The following is a 17,215-nucleotide window of genomic DNA, read 5'->3' on the forward strand; positions in this document are numbered from 1 at the left end:
AGATTTACGGAGCAGCAACATTACCTCACGGCTCTTGAACTCAATCCCTGACTGATGATGGCCAGCACGTCTTGTGCCTTCTTGACACCCTATCAACTTGTGCAGCTACCGACGGGAATGCCAAGGTGCCATTGGTCCTCTGAACTGTTAAGAATCCTGTACTGTGCCTTCAAATTTGACTTTCCAAACTGAATCACTTCACACTTTCCTGGGCTGAACTCCATCTGCCACTTCTCAGCCCAGCTCAGCATCCAGTCAAGGTTCAAGTTTCAAGACACATTTATTATCAGTGTGTATGCAGCATACAACCCTGAGATTTGTGCCATTGTAACAAAAGACTACCTTCTACATATCCACAACTCCACCAACTTTTGTATCATTGACAAACTTACTAGCCCATCCTTTCTCTTCCTTATCCAAGAACTGGAAATAACATTAAACAATCCTGAATCTTATTAAAATCACAAAGAGCAGGGGTCCCAGAAGAATTCCCTGTGAAGCACCACTGTTTACCTACCTTGAGCAGAATATGTTCCATCTACAACTATCCTCTGCCTTCAGTGGGCAAGCTGATTCTGAGTCTGTACTGCCAGGTTTCCCTGGATCTGAAGCCTCCTGATGTTCTAAATGAGCCTACTACGGGGGTCCTTGTTGAATGTCATACTAAAATCCATAAACATCACTTCCACTGCTCTTCAACTCTGACAAGCCAATCCACTAATAAGACCACGACATAGGAGCAGAATTAGGCCATTTGGCTCATCAGGTCTGCTCCAACATTCAATCATGGCTGATCCTTTCCTCCCCTCTACCACATTTCCCAGCCTTCTCCCCGTAACCTTCAATGCCATGTTCCATCAAGAACCTATCAAGCTCTGCCTTAAACATGCAAGTAACACACTGTTTCACTGCGAATGTAATGATTTCCTTGTAATGTTCACTGTTTCTCTGTAGCAGCAATGTTTGGGTTATGGCTGGAGATAACACGACTGTTGATGCATGTTAGCCAATCAGGATTTTGTTGCCCTGTCTTGTGAGTCTGGAAGCAGTTGATTTCCTGGGCTTTTGCCAAAGAGAGAGAGAGATGAAGAGAGAAAAAACGCGAATGGAGAGATTTGGTAGACCGCCAGACGGGGTGGAACCAAGGCGAGGATCCAAAGGAGTTTGATGGGGACCCATCGGCCTATGAGTGAGCTCCAACTTTGCACACAGACTGTTTAATAAGATTGGGCCCTTTTTAAAAATTTCATTTCTCTATTAATCATATCGTCAGAGTTATAAAGCTTAATCATTTAATCGCGTATTGTGTACTGTTTGTTATTTCAAGGTACTGATTTGTAACAGGGGACACTGCGCAGCATCCACCCAAATGAGATTTGTTAAGTTTGGCTGGGCAGGAGGTTATCACCCCTTATATTAAGCCGCTAGGCCGGGGGTCGGCAACCTGCGGCTCCCGAGCCATTTGTGGCTCTTTCACCTCTGTGCTGCGGCTCCCTGTGGCTTTGGGAAATAATTGGTCAGTATTTAATTAAAATGTATTTTATGTTAGTTTGTTAGCTTTTGAAATGTAATTCTAAATTTGAAGATTATGGTGATCTTGTACAATGTAAGTGTGGCGACACATTTTCTGACACATCCGAAACGGCTCTCAATTAGCCAGCATTCCGGCTAAGGGAGATAGCCTACGGGGGTTTGTGAGTACGTGTCTTTTGCAGCATCTGCGTCCATGGGGGCTGGGTTGAGGGAGGCTTAGAAGCAAGGCTGTTTAGTTCGAATAAAGTTATTCGACTGCAGTTTACTGACTGCCTGAACACACCGCTGCAACGTGTTTTTATCGCTATTAATATACGTCACCACTGCCAATACCTGACACCCGCCAGTGCGCGATTTCTTTAATTTTTCGATCCAAGGTAAGCCAACTATGGAGAATTCTAAAAAAAGAAAAGTGACTGAAGAAAACAGAACGTTTAATGATACGTGGACAGATTCATTTGCTTTCACTGTTGACGAGACTGGTTTACCGGTATGCTTAATATGCAATGAGAAACTAGCAAACAACAAAAAGTCAAATGTCGCAAGGCATTTCCAGAGTAAACACGCAGCCTTTGCTCAAAAATATCCGGATGGAGATGAGAGAAAAAAAGCCGTTTCGGAACTGATGCGGAAGGTTGATCTGAGCAAAAATCATTTCCAGAAATGGATGAAGTCAGGAAAATCAACGACATACGCCAGTTATATTGCCGCTCAGGAAATAGTCAGGCACGGGAAGCAGTTTACAGATGGTGAATATATAAAAGAATCTTTCATTAAGATTTCAGAACATCTATTCACGGACTTTAAAAACAAGAGTGAAATTGTGCAGAAAATCAGGGATATGCCCCTCTCTGCAAAGACTGTCAAAGACAGAACCATAAAAATGGCAGAAGACATCACAAGACAGCAAATTAAAGACATCAATTCAGCTGTGGCCTACTCGATTGCCTGTGACGAGTCTAAAGACAAAGGCGATATTGAACAAATAGCGTTGTTCTGCCGGTATGTAAACTCTGCCGGGCCACAGGAAGAACTGATTGAGTTGATACCTCTAAAAGACCAAACACGGGGGGAGGACATCTGTGAGGCTGTCTTGAATTGTTTAAGAGCCAAAGGAATAAAGACCACCCATCTGGTGTCAGTAGCTACTGATGGGGCTCCGAATATGACGGGAACGCACAAGGGATTTGTGGCTTTACTGCAGAAGTCGCTGGACAGAAAGCTGCTGACTTTTCACTGCATCTTGCACCAAGAGGCACTGTGCGCTCAAACATTTCCTCCGGAATGCACAGAAGTAATGGATGTTGTCATTCAGATTGTCAATAAAATAATGGCAAAAAGTTTAAATCACCGTCAATTCCGTTTGTTACTGGACGAGATGGAAAGCGCATATTCTGATCTCCTGCTGCACAACAAAGTCCGGTGGCTGTCCAAAGGGGAGGTGCTGAAACGCTTTGTCGCGTGTCTGGAAGAAGTGAAAACTTTCCTGGGCAGCAAAGGGCTCAACTTTCCTGAGCTGGAACAGCCAGAGTGGCTGGAAAAGCTACACTTCATGGTAGACATGACAGCGCACCTGAACACGCTGAACACAGCTCTTCAGGGGAAAGGACGCACAGCCCTGCACATGTTGGAGGATGTCTTGGCATTCGAGCGCAAGTTGACAGTGCTTGCCAGAGATTTACAGAAAGGCACTTTGTCTCACTTCCCCAATTTGAGAGAGTTCAAACAAGGTCACGACATGATAATTTCGGAGTATTTACATTCTGCAATCATCGCAATGCAAACATCGTTTGGGAAACGCTTCTGTGAGTTCAGAGAGGAAAAAAACACATTATCCTTCCCGGTCACTCCCTTAAGCATCGATCCTTCCCTACTGAATACGACTGCATTGGCAGGTGTGAGTCAACCTGATCTTGAGATGGAACTGGCCGACATAGCCGACAAAGACATATGGGTGTCCAAGTTTAGACACTTGACAGCAGACCTTGAAGATGTTGCCCGTCAGAAGGCCGTTCTTGCTCAGAATCACAAATGGAGTGATATTGAAAACCTTCCAAATCCGGACCAACTTGTGTTTGAAACATGGAATGCTGTGCCCGACATTTATGTAAACATGAAAAAGTATGCGCTTGGAGTCCTGTCGATCTTTGGATCCACATATGTATGTGAGCAGGTGTTCTCCAACATGAACTTTATTAAAAACAAACATCGCGCATGCTTCACAGATGACAGCTTGCGATCCTGTGTAAAGAAGAAGGTGACGTCATACAGCCCTGATGTGCAGACGCTGTGCGCTGAGGTCCAGGAGCAGAAATCCCATTAACCAAGTATGATAAATATTTTAATTGCCTATTATTTTATGTATATTCATATTTTTTCATTGTTCAGTGAAATAGTCCTTTTATTTTTCAGGCTGACAGCTGGCTGATGATATTTTTGGTTTGCTGCTGGCGGAAAATTTAAGTTCGGCGTTTTTCATAAATACAAGAAGGACTCAAATAGACATTGAGTATTTTACTTAAAAGTAACTTTCAACCCAACGTCTTTTTTTCGGAGTTCAAAATGTTTTTGTTGCATGCAGAAATGTAATTTCGTTTTCTCTGCAGGAGTTCATCAATTTCATAAATGCAACACATTATAGTTTGTTTATACATAGCATAAAGGCAAAAAAAACGTTGTATGCAGTGTTATTTCATTTTAAATGTCAAACGGGTTTTGCGGCTCCCAGTGTTTTCTTTTCTGTGGGAAACGGGTCCAAGTGGCTCTTTCAGTGGTAAAGGTTGCTGACCCCTGCGCTAGGCAAAGCGAGAGTTACACACACAATGATCTGGCATCCACAGCTGCCTGTGGTGATAAATTCCATAAATTCAACACCCTCTGGCTAAAGAAATGCCTCCACATCTCTGATTTAAATACAGGCACCTCTACCCTGAGGCTATGCCCTCTTGTCCTAGACTCCCTCACCATGGGAAATATCCTTTCCACATCTACTCTGTCTAGTCTTTTCAACATTTGAAAGGTTTCAATGAGATTCAACCTCCCCCCCCCCACCCAATCTTCTAAATTCCATCAAGTACAAAGCCATCAGGCATTCCTCGTATGATAACCCTTTCATTCCCAGAATCATTCTTGTGAACTGCCTCTGGACCCTCACCAACGCCAGCACATCTTTTCTCAGATGAGGAGCCCAAAACTGTTCACGATACTCAATGTGCAGCCTCACCAGTGCCTTATAAAGCTTTAGCATCACATCATTGCTCTTGTACTCTAGACACCTTGAAATGAATGCCAACAAACATTGCATTTGCCTTCCTCACCACTGACTCTACCTGCAAGTTAACCTTTAGGGTGTTCTGCACAAGGACTCCCAAGTCCTTTTGCATCTCAGATTTTTCTGCCCATTTAGAAAATAGTCTGCACGTTTATTTCTATTGCCAAATGCATGACCGTGAATTTTCCAACATTGTATCTCACTTGCTACTTTTTTGCCCATTCTCCAAATCTGTCCAAGTCCTTCTGCATTGTACCTGTTTCCTCAACACCACCTGCCCCTCCACCAATCTTCATATCATCCACAACTTCAGAATTAGGTTTAGTATCACTGGTATGTGTTGTGAAATTTGTTAACTTGGCAGCAGCAGTTCAATGTAATACTTAATATAGAAGAAGAAAAAAGTAAGTAAATAAATTATTGTATAATAATATTGAGTAGAATAAAATCATTCAAAAAACTTAATTGTATATTAAAAAAATGAAGTAGTGTTCAAGGGTTCAATGTCCATTTAGGAATCAGATGGCAGAGGGGAAGAAGCTGTTCATGAATTGCTGAGTATGTCTTCAGGCTTCTGTATCTTCTACCTGATGGTAACAGTGAGAAAAGGGCATGCCCTGGATGCTGGAGGTCTTTAATAATGGACGCTGCCTTTCTGAGACACCGCCCTAAAGATGTCCTGGGTATTTTGTAGGCTAATGCCCAAGATGGAGCTGACTAGATTTACAACCTTCTGCAGCTTCTTTCGATCCTGTGCAGTAGCCCCTCCATACTAGACAGTGATGCAGCCTGTCAGAATGCTCTCCACGGTACATTGATAAAAGTTTTTGAGTGTATTTGTTGACATGCCAAATCTCTTCAATCTCCTTCTTAATAGTCGCTGTCTTGCCTTCTTCATAACTACATCAATATGTTGGGACCAGGTTAGATCCTCAGAGATCTTGACACACAGGAACTTGAAGCTGTTCACTCTCTCCACTTCTGATCCCTCAATGAGGATTCCTTCGTCTTACCCTTCCTGAAGTCCACAATCAGCTCTTTTGTCTTACTGACGTTGAGTGCCAGGTTGTTGCTACGGCACCACTCCACTTGTTGGCATATCTCACTTCAGTACACTCTCTCATTTCCATGAGATTCTGCCAACAATGGTTGTATCATTTGCAAATATTTGGATGGTATTTGAGCTATGCCTAGCCACACAATCATGGGTATAGACAGAGTAGAGCAGTGGGCTAAGCACACACCTGAGGTGCACTGGTATTGATCGTCTGCGAGGAGGAGATATCATTATCAATCCACCCAGATTGTGTTTGTCTGGTTTGGAAGTCAAGAATCCAATTGCAGAAGGAGGTACAGAGGCCCCAGTTCTGCAACTTCTCGATCAGAATTGTGGGAATGATGGTGTTAAATTCAGATTCAGATTCAATTTATTGTCATTTATAAACCACAAATACAATGCAGTTAAAAAATGAGACAACGTTCTCCGGAATGATATTACGAAAAAGCACAAAACAGACCACACAAGGAAAACCACATAACATTTGGTAATCCCCAAACCAGAGTCCAGAGAGGCTGCTGTGTATCGATATCGCGCTACCGTCTTAGCATGTTCCCCAGAAAGGAACTACAAACCCATCAGACAAACCTAAAGGTACAAGACCTACACAAAACCACATAGATTACATATAGTTAACATATAGTCTCAACAGTGCAGACAATACCATAATTGATAAAAGACTAACTGACAAAGACCACATAATTATAACACATAGTTTAAACAGTGCAAAGCAATACCGTAATCTGATAACGAGCAGTCCATGGCACGGTTTAAAATAAAGTCTCAAAAGTCCCGACAGCCCATCATCTCACGCAGACAGTGGAAGGAAGAAAAACTCTTCCTGCCATGAACCTCCAGCGCCGCAGCTTGCTGATACAGCACTTTGGGAGCTCCGACCACAGCCAACTCCAAGTCCGTCTGAAAACTTTGAGCCTCCGACACCGAGCACCATCTCTGCCGAGCGCTTCGACCCCGGCACCGGCTGCCAAGCAACAGGCAAAGCCGAGGATTCGGGGCCTTCCTCCCGGAGATTTTTCCGATCGCACAGTAGCAGTGGCAGCGAAACAGGCATTTCAAAAGTTCCACCAGATGTTTCTCCATGCTTCACACGTCCGTCTCCATCAAATCAGGATTGTACATGGCCCCTACTTACAGATAACAGATATTCATTCCTGGAGTGACTGCTGCACACTGCGTCTCGCCGCCATCTTGGCTGCTAAGCTATTATCGAGGAAGAGCATCATGACATAGGTGTTTGTATTGTCCAGGTGGTCTAAAGTCGTGTGGAGAGCCATTACGATTGCGTCTGCTGTTGACCCTTTGTGGCAATAGAAAAATTGCAATGGGTCCAGGTCTTTGCTGAGGCATCTATTCCATCATTTAAATCATTGATATACAGCATAAAAAGAAGTGGCCCCAACACTGACCCCTGCAGAACACCACTAGTCACTGGCAGCCAACCTGAAAAGGATCCTTTTATTCCCACTCTCTGCCTCCTACCATTCAACCAATGCTCTATCCTTGTTGGTAATTTTCCTGTAATACCATGGGGTCTTAATTTGGTAAGCAGCCTCATGTGTGGCACCTTGTCAAAAATCTTCTGAAAGTCTAAATTAAAATATACACTGCATCCCTTTATCTATCCTACTTGTAATCTCCTCAAAGATGTCCAACAGGTTCATCAGGCAAGATTTTCCCTTAAGGAAACCGTGCTGACTTGGTCCTATCTTCTCCTGTGTAACCAAGTACTCTGTTACCTCATCCTGAACAATCGACTCCGAAATCTTCCCAACAACTGAGGTCAGGCTAACTGGTCAATAATTTCCTTTCTACTGCCTTCCTCCTTTCTTAAAGAATGAAATGACATTTTTAATTTTCCAGTCCTTTGGCACATGCCAGAGTCCAATTATTTTTTGAAAGATTATTGCTAATGCCTCCACAATCTCTGACGCTACCTCTTTCAGAAACCTCAGGTGCAATTCATCTGGTCCAGGTGACTTATGTACTCTTGGCTCTTTCAGCTTTTTACGCACCTACTCCCTTGTAATAGTGACTGTATTAGTAATATTGAATAATATTCAATATTCATTTAGTTCCTTTAGCAATGAATAATTTTCAAAATTAAAGATGCTCTTTAAATTAAAAAGTACTGTTAAATGATGCCATTTCACAGTAACGATGGATTTTAAAACATTACAACTTTTGATACTGATAAACCACTGGAATGTTTATTAAACAGTAAAATAAAGTTTAAAAATACCAATTAAAATGTACATCAGATTTTATTGACAATTTAAACTTGCTTAATTTTGTAAATTGTATGTAAAAAAGCAGGTGCTTACATTCAAAAATTTAAGACCTTAAATTTATTTGCAGGTATATATGAAATGCAACAGTACATGCTGGTATCAGGAACCTTTAAAATATAATGTACAGTTTAATTTCAATAAAAAACTTAATTTGTCTGCAATTTAAAAACAACCATTTCAGCTGCATCTATTTGCGGTGCCATACCCTGCATGTAATGTGCAAAGCAGGTGAACATAATATTCCACCAACAAAATCAACCTTGCCACTGTGTCTGTCCCCCCTTATCTACATGGCATACACATCCTCCCTGGTTATTGATCAAGCATTAATCAAACAGTTCTGATAATAATTGCATAGATTAAATGTTTAAAAAGTTATGTCAGATTATTACCCTGCTTCAATATTTATTGATCCACAGAATGGTTGTCTGACCCAACTTGTGTATTGGATTGATCAACACAGAATGATCAATACATTACAGGACAATTGTCTGATCTATCTGTAACTATTAAAAACAGTTTATAATACCTAATGTTACTTTTTTTACCACTTCAATTTGTATAAAGCCTTTTTTAATATATAAACAATATTAATGCTATTAATTGGCTTTGATATTACTAAAAGCTGGTTTGTAAATGTTCAAAGTAATTTGAGTAAATCCCTCACAACGATGGAAGAAACAACATTACAACACAAAACAAAATCACTTTTCCTGCAGTTAACCCGCTCTATTAAAGCTGACAGGTTAATGCTAAGAATTGAAGAACCATAAAACCCAAGGCTTTAGTTTGTTAAATTCAACGTTTTGTACTGTTTGTGAAACATTGCAAATATTTTTCATCCAACAGAATACAAATGTCAAATTTGTAAAATCAAAACTCGATAAGATGCAGAAAAATATGATTTCAAATCTTGTCAAAGCACAATGAAGTAAGTGAAACCATAGAATGCTCCTTGGAAGAGTCTTGGCTTTGCATTTCACATGAAATGCCATATATGGCCCTCTGTGGTAACCATCATTAGCTTCACTGTCCTGTGAGGGGTACATGATTTGGCATTCAGGACCTCTGGCTGTCATAGTTATTGACCATCTGTTTGATATGAGCCAATTTTGTCTTGAGCTGCTTGCAATGTTTCTTCTTCTCTCGATATTCTACAGACTACCAAAAAAAAGGAAAGTTGAGAATCAGTCAAGTATTTATCAGATGAGTAACATTTTAAAAACCCACAGAAAGATAAACTAGTAATGAACTCCAATTGGACACACACTTCCACAATAATGTGATAACAGAAAATTAACAAGCTTCACAATTCTTGATGAACACCCACGACAAGCTTCACAATTCTTGACGAACACCCACGACAAGCTTCACAATTGTTGGGGAACACCCGTTACAAGCTTCACAATACTTGGGGGAACACCCACGACAAGCTTCACAATTCTTAAATGCTACCAAACATAAAGTAACTTTTGCAGTGGTTTTACTTATTTAGAGATCTAACACGGAAATAGGTCTTTCCAGCCCAACAAGCCCGGGCCGCCCAATTACACCCATGTGACCAATTAACCTACCAACCCTTTCGCCTTTGGAATGTGGGAGGAAACTGGAGGAGCCAAGGGAAACCCATACAGTCAACTGGAGCCAGAAACGGATAAAAAAATTATCTGATGTTCATTGCTGCATGATAGATCCTTTCCGTCAGGAGAACAGATCCAAAAACAACAGCTCTGTGCAGTATTGCAAACCAGGTCTACTTTATCATTTCCTGTCAGTCATCTTATGTACAGACACTCTTGTGTCTGGGTCACTTTATGGACATACAAGCAATGTATACAAACTATCTTGTGTGTTTCTATTTATTGTGTTTATTTTATTATTGTGTGCATTATCTTATTAAGCTTTTGACCTGCTGTATTGAATCCAGAGTAACAATTACTTTGTTCTCTTCTATACATGTGTACTGGAAATGTAGTGTGTTGGGTTGGAGATGTGAATCATAGAAATCTTTCTTTTTCTTTTTCAATCTTTTTATTGAATTTCATATAAATATAAAAAAACATAACATAATAATGAATAGGTTATGAATACAATAGACTTGAAATTACATTAATAATAAAATAATAATATCCTATTAAACATCAACAAAAAAAGTACATTAATCAATCGAGTCTATATAATTATATATGAAAAAAAACAAAAATAATCGTCAAAAGAAAAAGAAAAAAAAAATTTTGAAAATATATAAGAGAGAATATATATGAAAAAAAACACCAAACTAAACTAACATGGGCAATAATAACAGTTTATAAGTATATGATAGTGTCAAAGAACTCCGGAACTCCATACCTGAACAAGAATAAACAGAGAGAAGGTCTGGAAAAGGCCAAATTAATTCGTATGAAAATGTCGAATGAACGGTCCCCAAGTTTCTTCAAATTTAATTGATGAGTCAAAAATAGTGCTTCTAATTTTTTCCAAACTCAGATAAGAAATAGTTTGAAAAAGCCACTGAGACGTGGTAGGAGGATTTACTTCTTTCCAATTTTGTAATATAGACCTTCTGGCCATTAATGTTACAAAAGCAATCATTCGTCTGATTGAAGGAGAAAACTGATTACCATCCTCATTTGGTATACCAAAAATTGCAGTAATAAAATGACGTTGTAAATCGATGTTCCAAATTGAGGAAATGGTAACAAATATGTCCTTCCAATAGTTATGTAAAGTGGGACATGACCAAAACATGTGGGTCAATGAAGCCACTTCTGAATGACATCTGTCACATTGAGGGTTAATATGAGAATAGAATCGAGCAAGTTTATCTTTAGACATATAAGCTCTATGTACAATTTTAAATTGTATTAAAGCATGTTTAGCACATATAGAAGAAGAATTAACCATTTGTAAAAATTTTTCCCATTTATCTGTTGATATATTGTATCGAAGTTCTTTTTCCCATTGTTGTTTAATTCTATCAGATATCTCTGGTTGTATCTTCATAATCATATTATAAATAAAAGTTACTAATCCCTTCTGACAAGGATTTAAGGTAAAAATCAAATCTGAGAAATCCGTTGAAGTTGAATTGGGAAAAGATGGTAAAACTTTATGTAAAAAATTTCTGATTTGTAAATATCTGAAAAAATTAGATTCAGGTAATTTAAATTTATTGGAAAGTTGGTCAAAAGACATCAAAGTACCTTCAAAAAAAAGATCACGAAAACATTTTATACCTTTCCTTTTCCATATGCTAAAAGCTTGATCTGTCAAGGAAGGTTTGAAAAAAAAATTAAATAAAATAGGGCTATCAAGAACAAAGTTTTTCAGAGTAAAAAATTTACGAAATTGAAACCAAATTCGTAATGTATGTTTGGTAACAGGATTAGATATCTGTTTATTGAATATAACTAAATCAGCAGGAAGAAAAGAACCAAGAACAGAGAATAGAGAATATCCCTTTACCTCATTGCTTAACAAATTTACCCACTGTGGACACAATGATGAGTCCAAATCTAATTTCCAATACGTTAGGTTACGAATATTATTCGCCCAATAGTAAAATCTAAAGTTAGGTAAAGCTAAACCACCATCTTTTTTAGATTTTTGTAATTGCCTTTTACTTAACCTGGGGTTTTTATTTTGCCACACAAATGAGGAAATTTTTGAATCAATGTTATCAAAAAAAGATTTAGGAATAAAAATTGGTAAGGCTTGAAATAAATATAAAAATTTCGGTAAAATCATCATTTTAATAGCATTAATCCGACCAGCTAATGATAGGAATAAGGGAGACAATCTTGTAGTAAGGTGTTGAATTTGATGAAGCATAGGTAAAAAATTCAGTCCAAATAAATCTTTATATTTCTTGGTAATTTTTATACCTAAATAGATAAAATTATCAGTAACAACTTTAAATGGAATCCTGTCATTCAATAAAGTTTGCGCGTTTAAGGGGAATAATTCACTCTTATCTAAGTTTAATTTATAACCAGAAAAACTACCAAATTGAGCCAACAAGGATAAAATTGCAGGAATAGACCTATCAGGATCAGAAATATATAACAGCAAGTCATCAGCATAAAGTGATAATTTGTATAACTTCTCATTACGGGTAATACCAAAAATATTAGGAGATTCACGAATAGCAATGGCTAAAGGTTCTAATGCAATATTAAATAATAAAGGACTTAAAGGACAACCTTGTCTCGTACCACGAGATAATTGAAAAAAAGAGGATCTATAATTATTTGTAAGAACAGAAGCAACAGGTTTATAATATATTAATTTAATCCATGATATAAAATTAGGACTAAAATTAAAATTTCTCAATGCATTAAATAAGTATGTCCATTCAACTCTATCAAAGGCTTTTTCAGCATCTAATGAGATAACACATTCTGGGACTGTGGGTGATGAAGTATAAATTATATTAATCAATTTTCTAAAATTAAAAAAAGAATACCGATTCTTAATGAAACCAGTTTGATCTTCTGAAATAATCTGTGATAGTACCTTTTCTAATCTAATGGCTAAAATTTTTGTAAGAATTTTAGAATCTACATTTAATAATGATATAGGGCGATAAGATGTACATAAAGTAGGATCTTTATCTTTTTTAAGTATTACAGAGGTAGTAGCTTCATAAAAAGATTGAGGTAATCTCTTCTTAGCAAACGCATCATTAAAGATTTCACATAACCAAGGGGAAAGCAAAGAAGAAAAGGTTTTAAAAAATTCTACAATATAACCATCAGGGCCAGGAGCTTTCCCTGAAATCATTGATGAGATAGCCTCACCTATTTCGGCCATAGAGATAGGAGCATCAAACAAGCTACGATCTTCACCTATCAGTTTAGGAATATTCAAATTGTTAAAAAAATTATCCATCATGGACAGGTCACCATCAAATTCTGATTGATATAAAGATTTATAAAAATCTTGAAAAGTGTTATTGATTTCTTTATGATCAGTAGTTAAATTACCGTCTTGTTTATGAATTTTAATAATTTGTCGCTTAGTCGAAATAGCTTTTAATTGATTAGCTAACAGTTTACCAGTTCGATCACTGTGAATATAGAATTGAGCCCTGGTCCTAATTAATTGATTTTCAATTGAAGAAGATAATAATAAGTTATGTTCCATTTGAAGCTCAACTCTCTTCTTATAAAGTTCTATGGTAGGAGTCACGGAATAAATCTTATCAATTTCCTTAATTTTATCCACTAATAAGGCAATATCTAAATATCTTTGTTTCCTTTTACCAGTGGAATACGAGATAATTTGTCCACAGATAAAAGCCTTGAAAGAGTCCCAAAGTATTCCTCTGTCAATTTCTTCAGTATAGTTTGTTGAGAAAAACAAGTCAATTTGCTGTTTTATGTAGGTGACAAATTCTAGGTCTTGAAGCAGAGTAGCGTTAAGTCTCCAAGATCTAACATTATTGGAAAAGTCTGAAATCTTAATAGATAACTTCAAAGGTGCATGATCCGAAATAGTAATAGAATCATATTTACAATCAATAACATCCGTTAATAACCGATGATCAATAAGGAAATAATCAATTCTAGAATAACTATGATATACATGTGAAAAAAATGAAAATTCTTTATCTTTAGGGTTCAAAAACCGCCATATTTCTGTAATTCCCGAATCAACCATAAAAGTATTAATAAGTAAGGCTGATCTATTCGGAAGAGTTCGGATAGGTTTATATCTATCCATCGAAGGATTCAAACAACAATTAAAATCTCCACCCATTATCAACATATATTCATTTAGATTAGGAAGGGAAATAAACAAATGTTTAAAAAATTCAGGGCAGTCAAAGTTTGGAGCATAAATATTAACTAGAACCACTTTTCGATTAAAAAGTGAACCAGTTATCAACAAAAATCTGCCCTGTGGATCAGAAATAATTTCATGATGTGTAAACGAAATTGAGGGGTCTATAAAAATAGACACTCCCCTAATTTTGGCGGTACAATTCGAGTGAAATTGTTGACCCTTCCAGAACCTAAAAAAATATTGATTATCCTCCCTCCTAATATGGGTCTCCTGTGCAAAAATAATATTAGCGTTCAATCTATGGAATACTTTAAAATTTTTTTACGTTTAATCGGATGATTTAAACCATTAGTATTCCAAGAGATAAAGTTAATAGATTTATCCATCATGCCAATATTAGTTGTGTATATCATAATAGGTTAAAAAGACACATAACCCATAATTCAGGAAGAAGGAAAATAGATTCAGGAGCAACCGGAGAACATGACACCTCAACAATATTAATAATTTAAAGTCGGCCCATAAACTAAAAGCAAAAAAATAAAACGCAAAAGCGTGAAAAAAGATCCCTACCCCTCCCCCCACACTTCGAAGGAAAGCCAAGCGGCAGGCGCATAATCTAACACTAACCCTACCCCCATTTCAAGATGGCAGCTCCATAAAAAGATTTTAAAAATCTATGTAACACCCAGATTTAAGTATAGGGTTGCAAAAAGAAAATATGTATCAATCAGAATGAAAAAACTAATATAATAAAACAAACAATCATTAATAAAAAAAAGTATAAACATTAAAATTTAAAAAATTCCATATTCAAATACAAGAAAGATGACGTTTCAGAAGCAAAGACTTATGGGAAGAAGAAACGACATTTTGAAAAAGCCATCTTACAAAATATAACTGTAAATTCAGCAATCTGTTAAAAAGTATAATAAAAAAAGTTATCAAAATAGGATTTTAAAAAAGGATTTAATAGACACTACAATATATAAAAAAAGACTAAAAAATTCAAAACATTCATCCCATTTCTAAGTACAGGCAAACAAATAAATGCTTATAGAAAGCAAAGTCTTATGGGAAGAAGAAACAACATCTTGAAAAAAAAAATCATTATTACAAAATATAAATGTATATATCTGAAACAGAAAAAAGAACTAAAAAAAATTATAAAAATTAAAAGAGCATCTGTAGAACAATGATGATAGTAAAAAAAAAGAACCAGACCCGTAGATCAGGATAAGAAGTTATAACCCAGCTTCATAGGTTAATTAAAATGAGATGGCATCCTCTCTCCGAAAAATCTTCAACATGACACATAGTTCAAGTTGCACTAGAAGATCTATATTCTTCAACAAATTTCTTCGCTTCTTCCGGAGTGTTGAAAAATTGCTGACTGTTGTCGTTCAGCGTAATTCTAAGCTTCGCTGGATACACTAAAGCTTGTTTAAGTCCAATCAAGTGAATCTCTGCCATCACTGGTTTAAAAGCGATTCTCGCTCTCATTACATCGTATGAATAATCTTCAACAATTCGAAATGTGTTAGTGTTGTAAGAAATCATACCTTTTTTACGAGCTAATCGAATTAAAAGCTCTTTCTCTCGAGGATAATGAAGGCGAACAATCACCGCTCGTGGTTTACCAGACAGAGCCGAAAATCTCGCAACTCTGTGAGCGCGATCGATAACAGGTTTAGATTGCAAACCTTCAGCACTGAAAGTTTCCCATAGTAATTTAGAGAAAAATTCAGTTAAATCACCGGACTCAACTTTTTCGGGAAACCCGATGATACGCAAATTCTGTCTGCGAGATCGATTTTCGAGATCAGTAATTTTAAACTTATACTTTTCCATAGTTTTAGCATTCGACTCTACCTTCTTCTCCAGCGCTTCAATTGTACGTACTTTTTCACAAATTGATTTTTCAAGAGTCGCGATCTTATCTTCATGCCGCTGAATATCTGATGCCTGCGAATGAAGCTTAGTTTCAAGCGATCTATCAACTTCTTCAAGTTCAGATATTTTCCTGGTAAGCTTATTTTCCAAACTTGTCAGTCTACTTCCCAATTTACCATCTAATCTGCCTTCCAGACCCGCAAGTTTAGCATCCAGTTTAACGTCCAAAAGACTAGAAATTGCTTCGATGGATAAAGGATCCTTAGACGATTTCTTGCTTGTAGCCATTTTAAGTTTGACAAGATTAGATCAAATATTGTTTTAGGAAGAAAAAAAAGTTAATCGAAAGTATCAACCCATGTGATTAAATTCGAAAAGATTTGATTAAAGGGTGATTATAGTTGAAAAAATGAAGAGCGCCTAAAAGGCAGATGTTTACGTCGCCATCTTGAAACTCCACCCCCCGAATCATAGAAATCTACAGCACAACACAGAACCTTCGGCCCACAACATTGTACCAACCATGTTACCTATTCTAGAAACTGCCTAGAATTACCCTACTGCATAGCCCTCTATTTTTCTAAGCTCCATGTATCTAAGGGACTCTTAAAAGACCCTATTGTATTCGCTTCCACCACCAACAACAGCAGTGCATTCCACATATCCACCATTTTTTGTGTGAGAAACTTATCCCTGACATCCCCTCTGTACCTATTTCCAAGCACATTAAAACCATACCCCCTTGTGTTAGCCATTTCAGCCCTTGGAAAAAGCCTCTGGCTATCCACAAGCTCAATGCCTCTCATCATCTTATATATCTCTATTAGGTCATCTCTCATCCTCCACTGCTCCAAGGAGAAAAGTCCAAGTTCGCTCAACCTATTCTCATAAGACATGCTCTCTAATCCAGGCAACATCCTTATAAATCGCATCTGCACTCTCTGTATAGTATCTGCATCCTTCCTTAGTGAGGCGACCACAACTAACACAGTACTCAAAGTGGGGTCTAACTAAGGTTTTATATAGCTTTACCGTTACCTCACAGCTCTTGAACTCAATCCCATGGTTGGTAAATGCCAACACACCATACACCATCTTAACAACACTGTCAACCTGCGCAGCAGCTTTGAATGTCCTATGGACACGGACCCCAAGATATCACTGATCCTCTGTACTGTCAAGAGTCTTACCATTAATATTATACTGTCTTCAAATGTGACCTACCGAAATGAACCACTTCACACTTACCTGGGTCAAACCCCATCTGCCACTTCTCAGCCCAGTTCTGCATCTTATCGATGTCCCACTGTAACCTCTAACACTCCAGACTATCCATAAAACCCCCAACTTACTAACCCACCCTTC

General features: G+C 37.6%; 1 protein-coding gene across 3 annotated transcripts in view; it reads right to left on the reverse strand.

The window, feature by feature from the left end:
• Positions 1 to 8,073: 8,073 nt before the first annotated feature.
• Positions 8,074 to 17,215, reverse strand: part of oclnb (occludin b) — a 55,544-nt gene continuing 46,402 nt past the window's right edge. For all 3 annotated transcript variants that reach the window (XM_059969296.1, XM_059969295.1, XM_059969297.1), the window contains one exon: positions 8,074 to 9,331. In XM_059969296.1, the coding sequence (XP_059825279.1) occupies positions 9,230 to 9,331 (102 nt within the window). In that variant the 3' untranslated portion in view covers positions 8,074 to 9,229. The remainder of the gene's footprint in view (positions 9,332 to 17,215) is intronic.

Source organism: Hypanus sabinus, chromosome 5 (genome assembly GCF_030144855.1).
Source record: "Hypanus sabinus isolate sHypSab1 chromosome 5, sHypSab1.hap1, whole genome shotgun sequence".
In the NCBI taxonomy this organism is placed as follows: domain Eukaryota; kingdom Metazoa; phylum Chordata; class Chondrichthyes; order Myliobatiformes; family Dasyatidae; genus Hypanus; species Hypanus sabinus.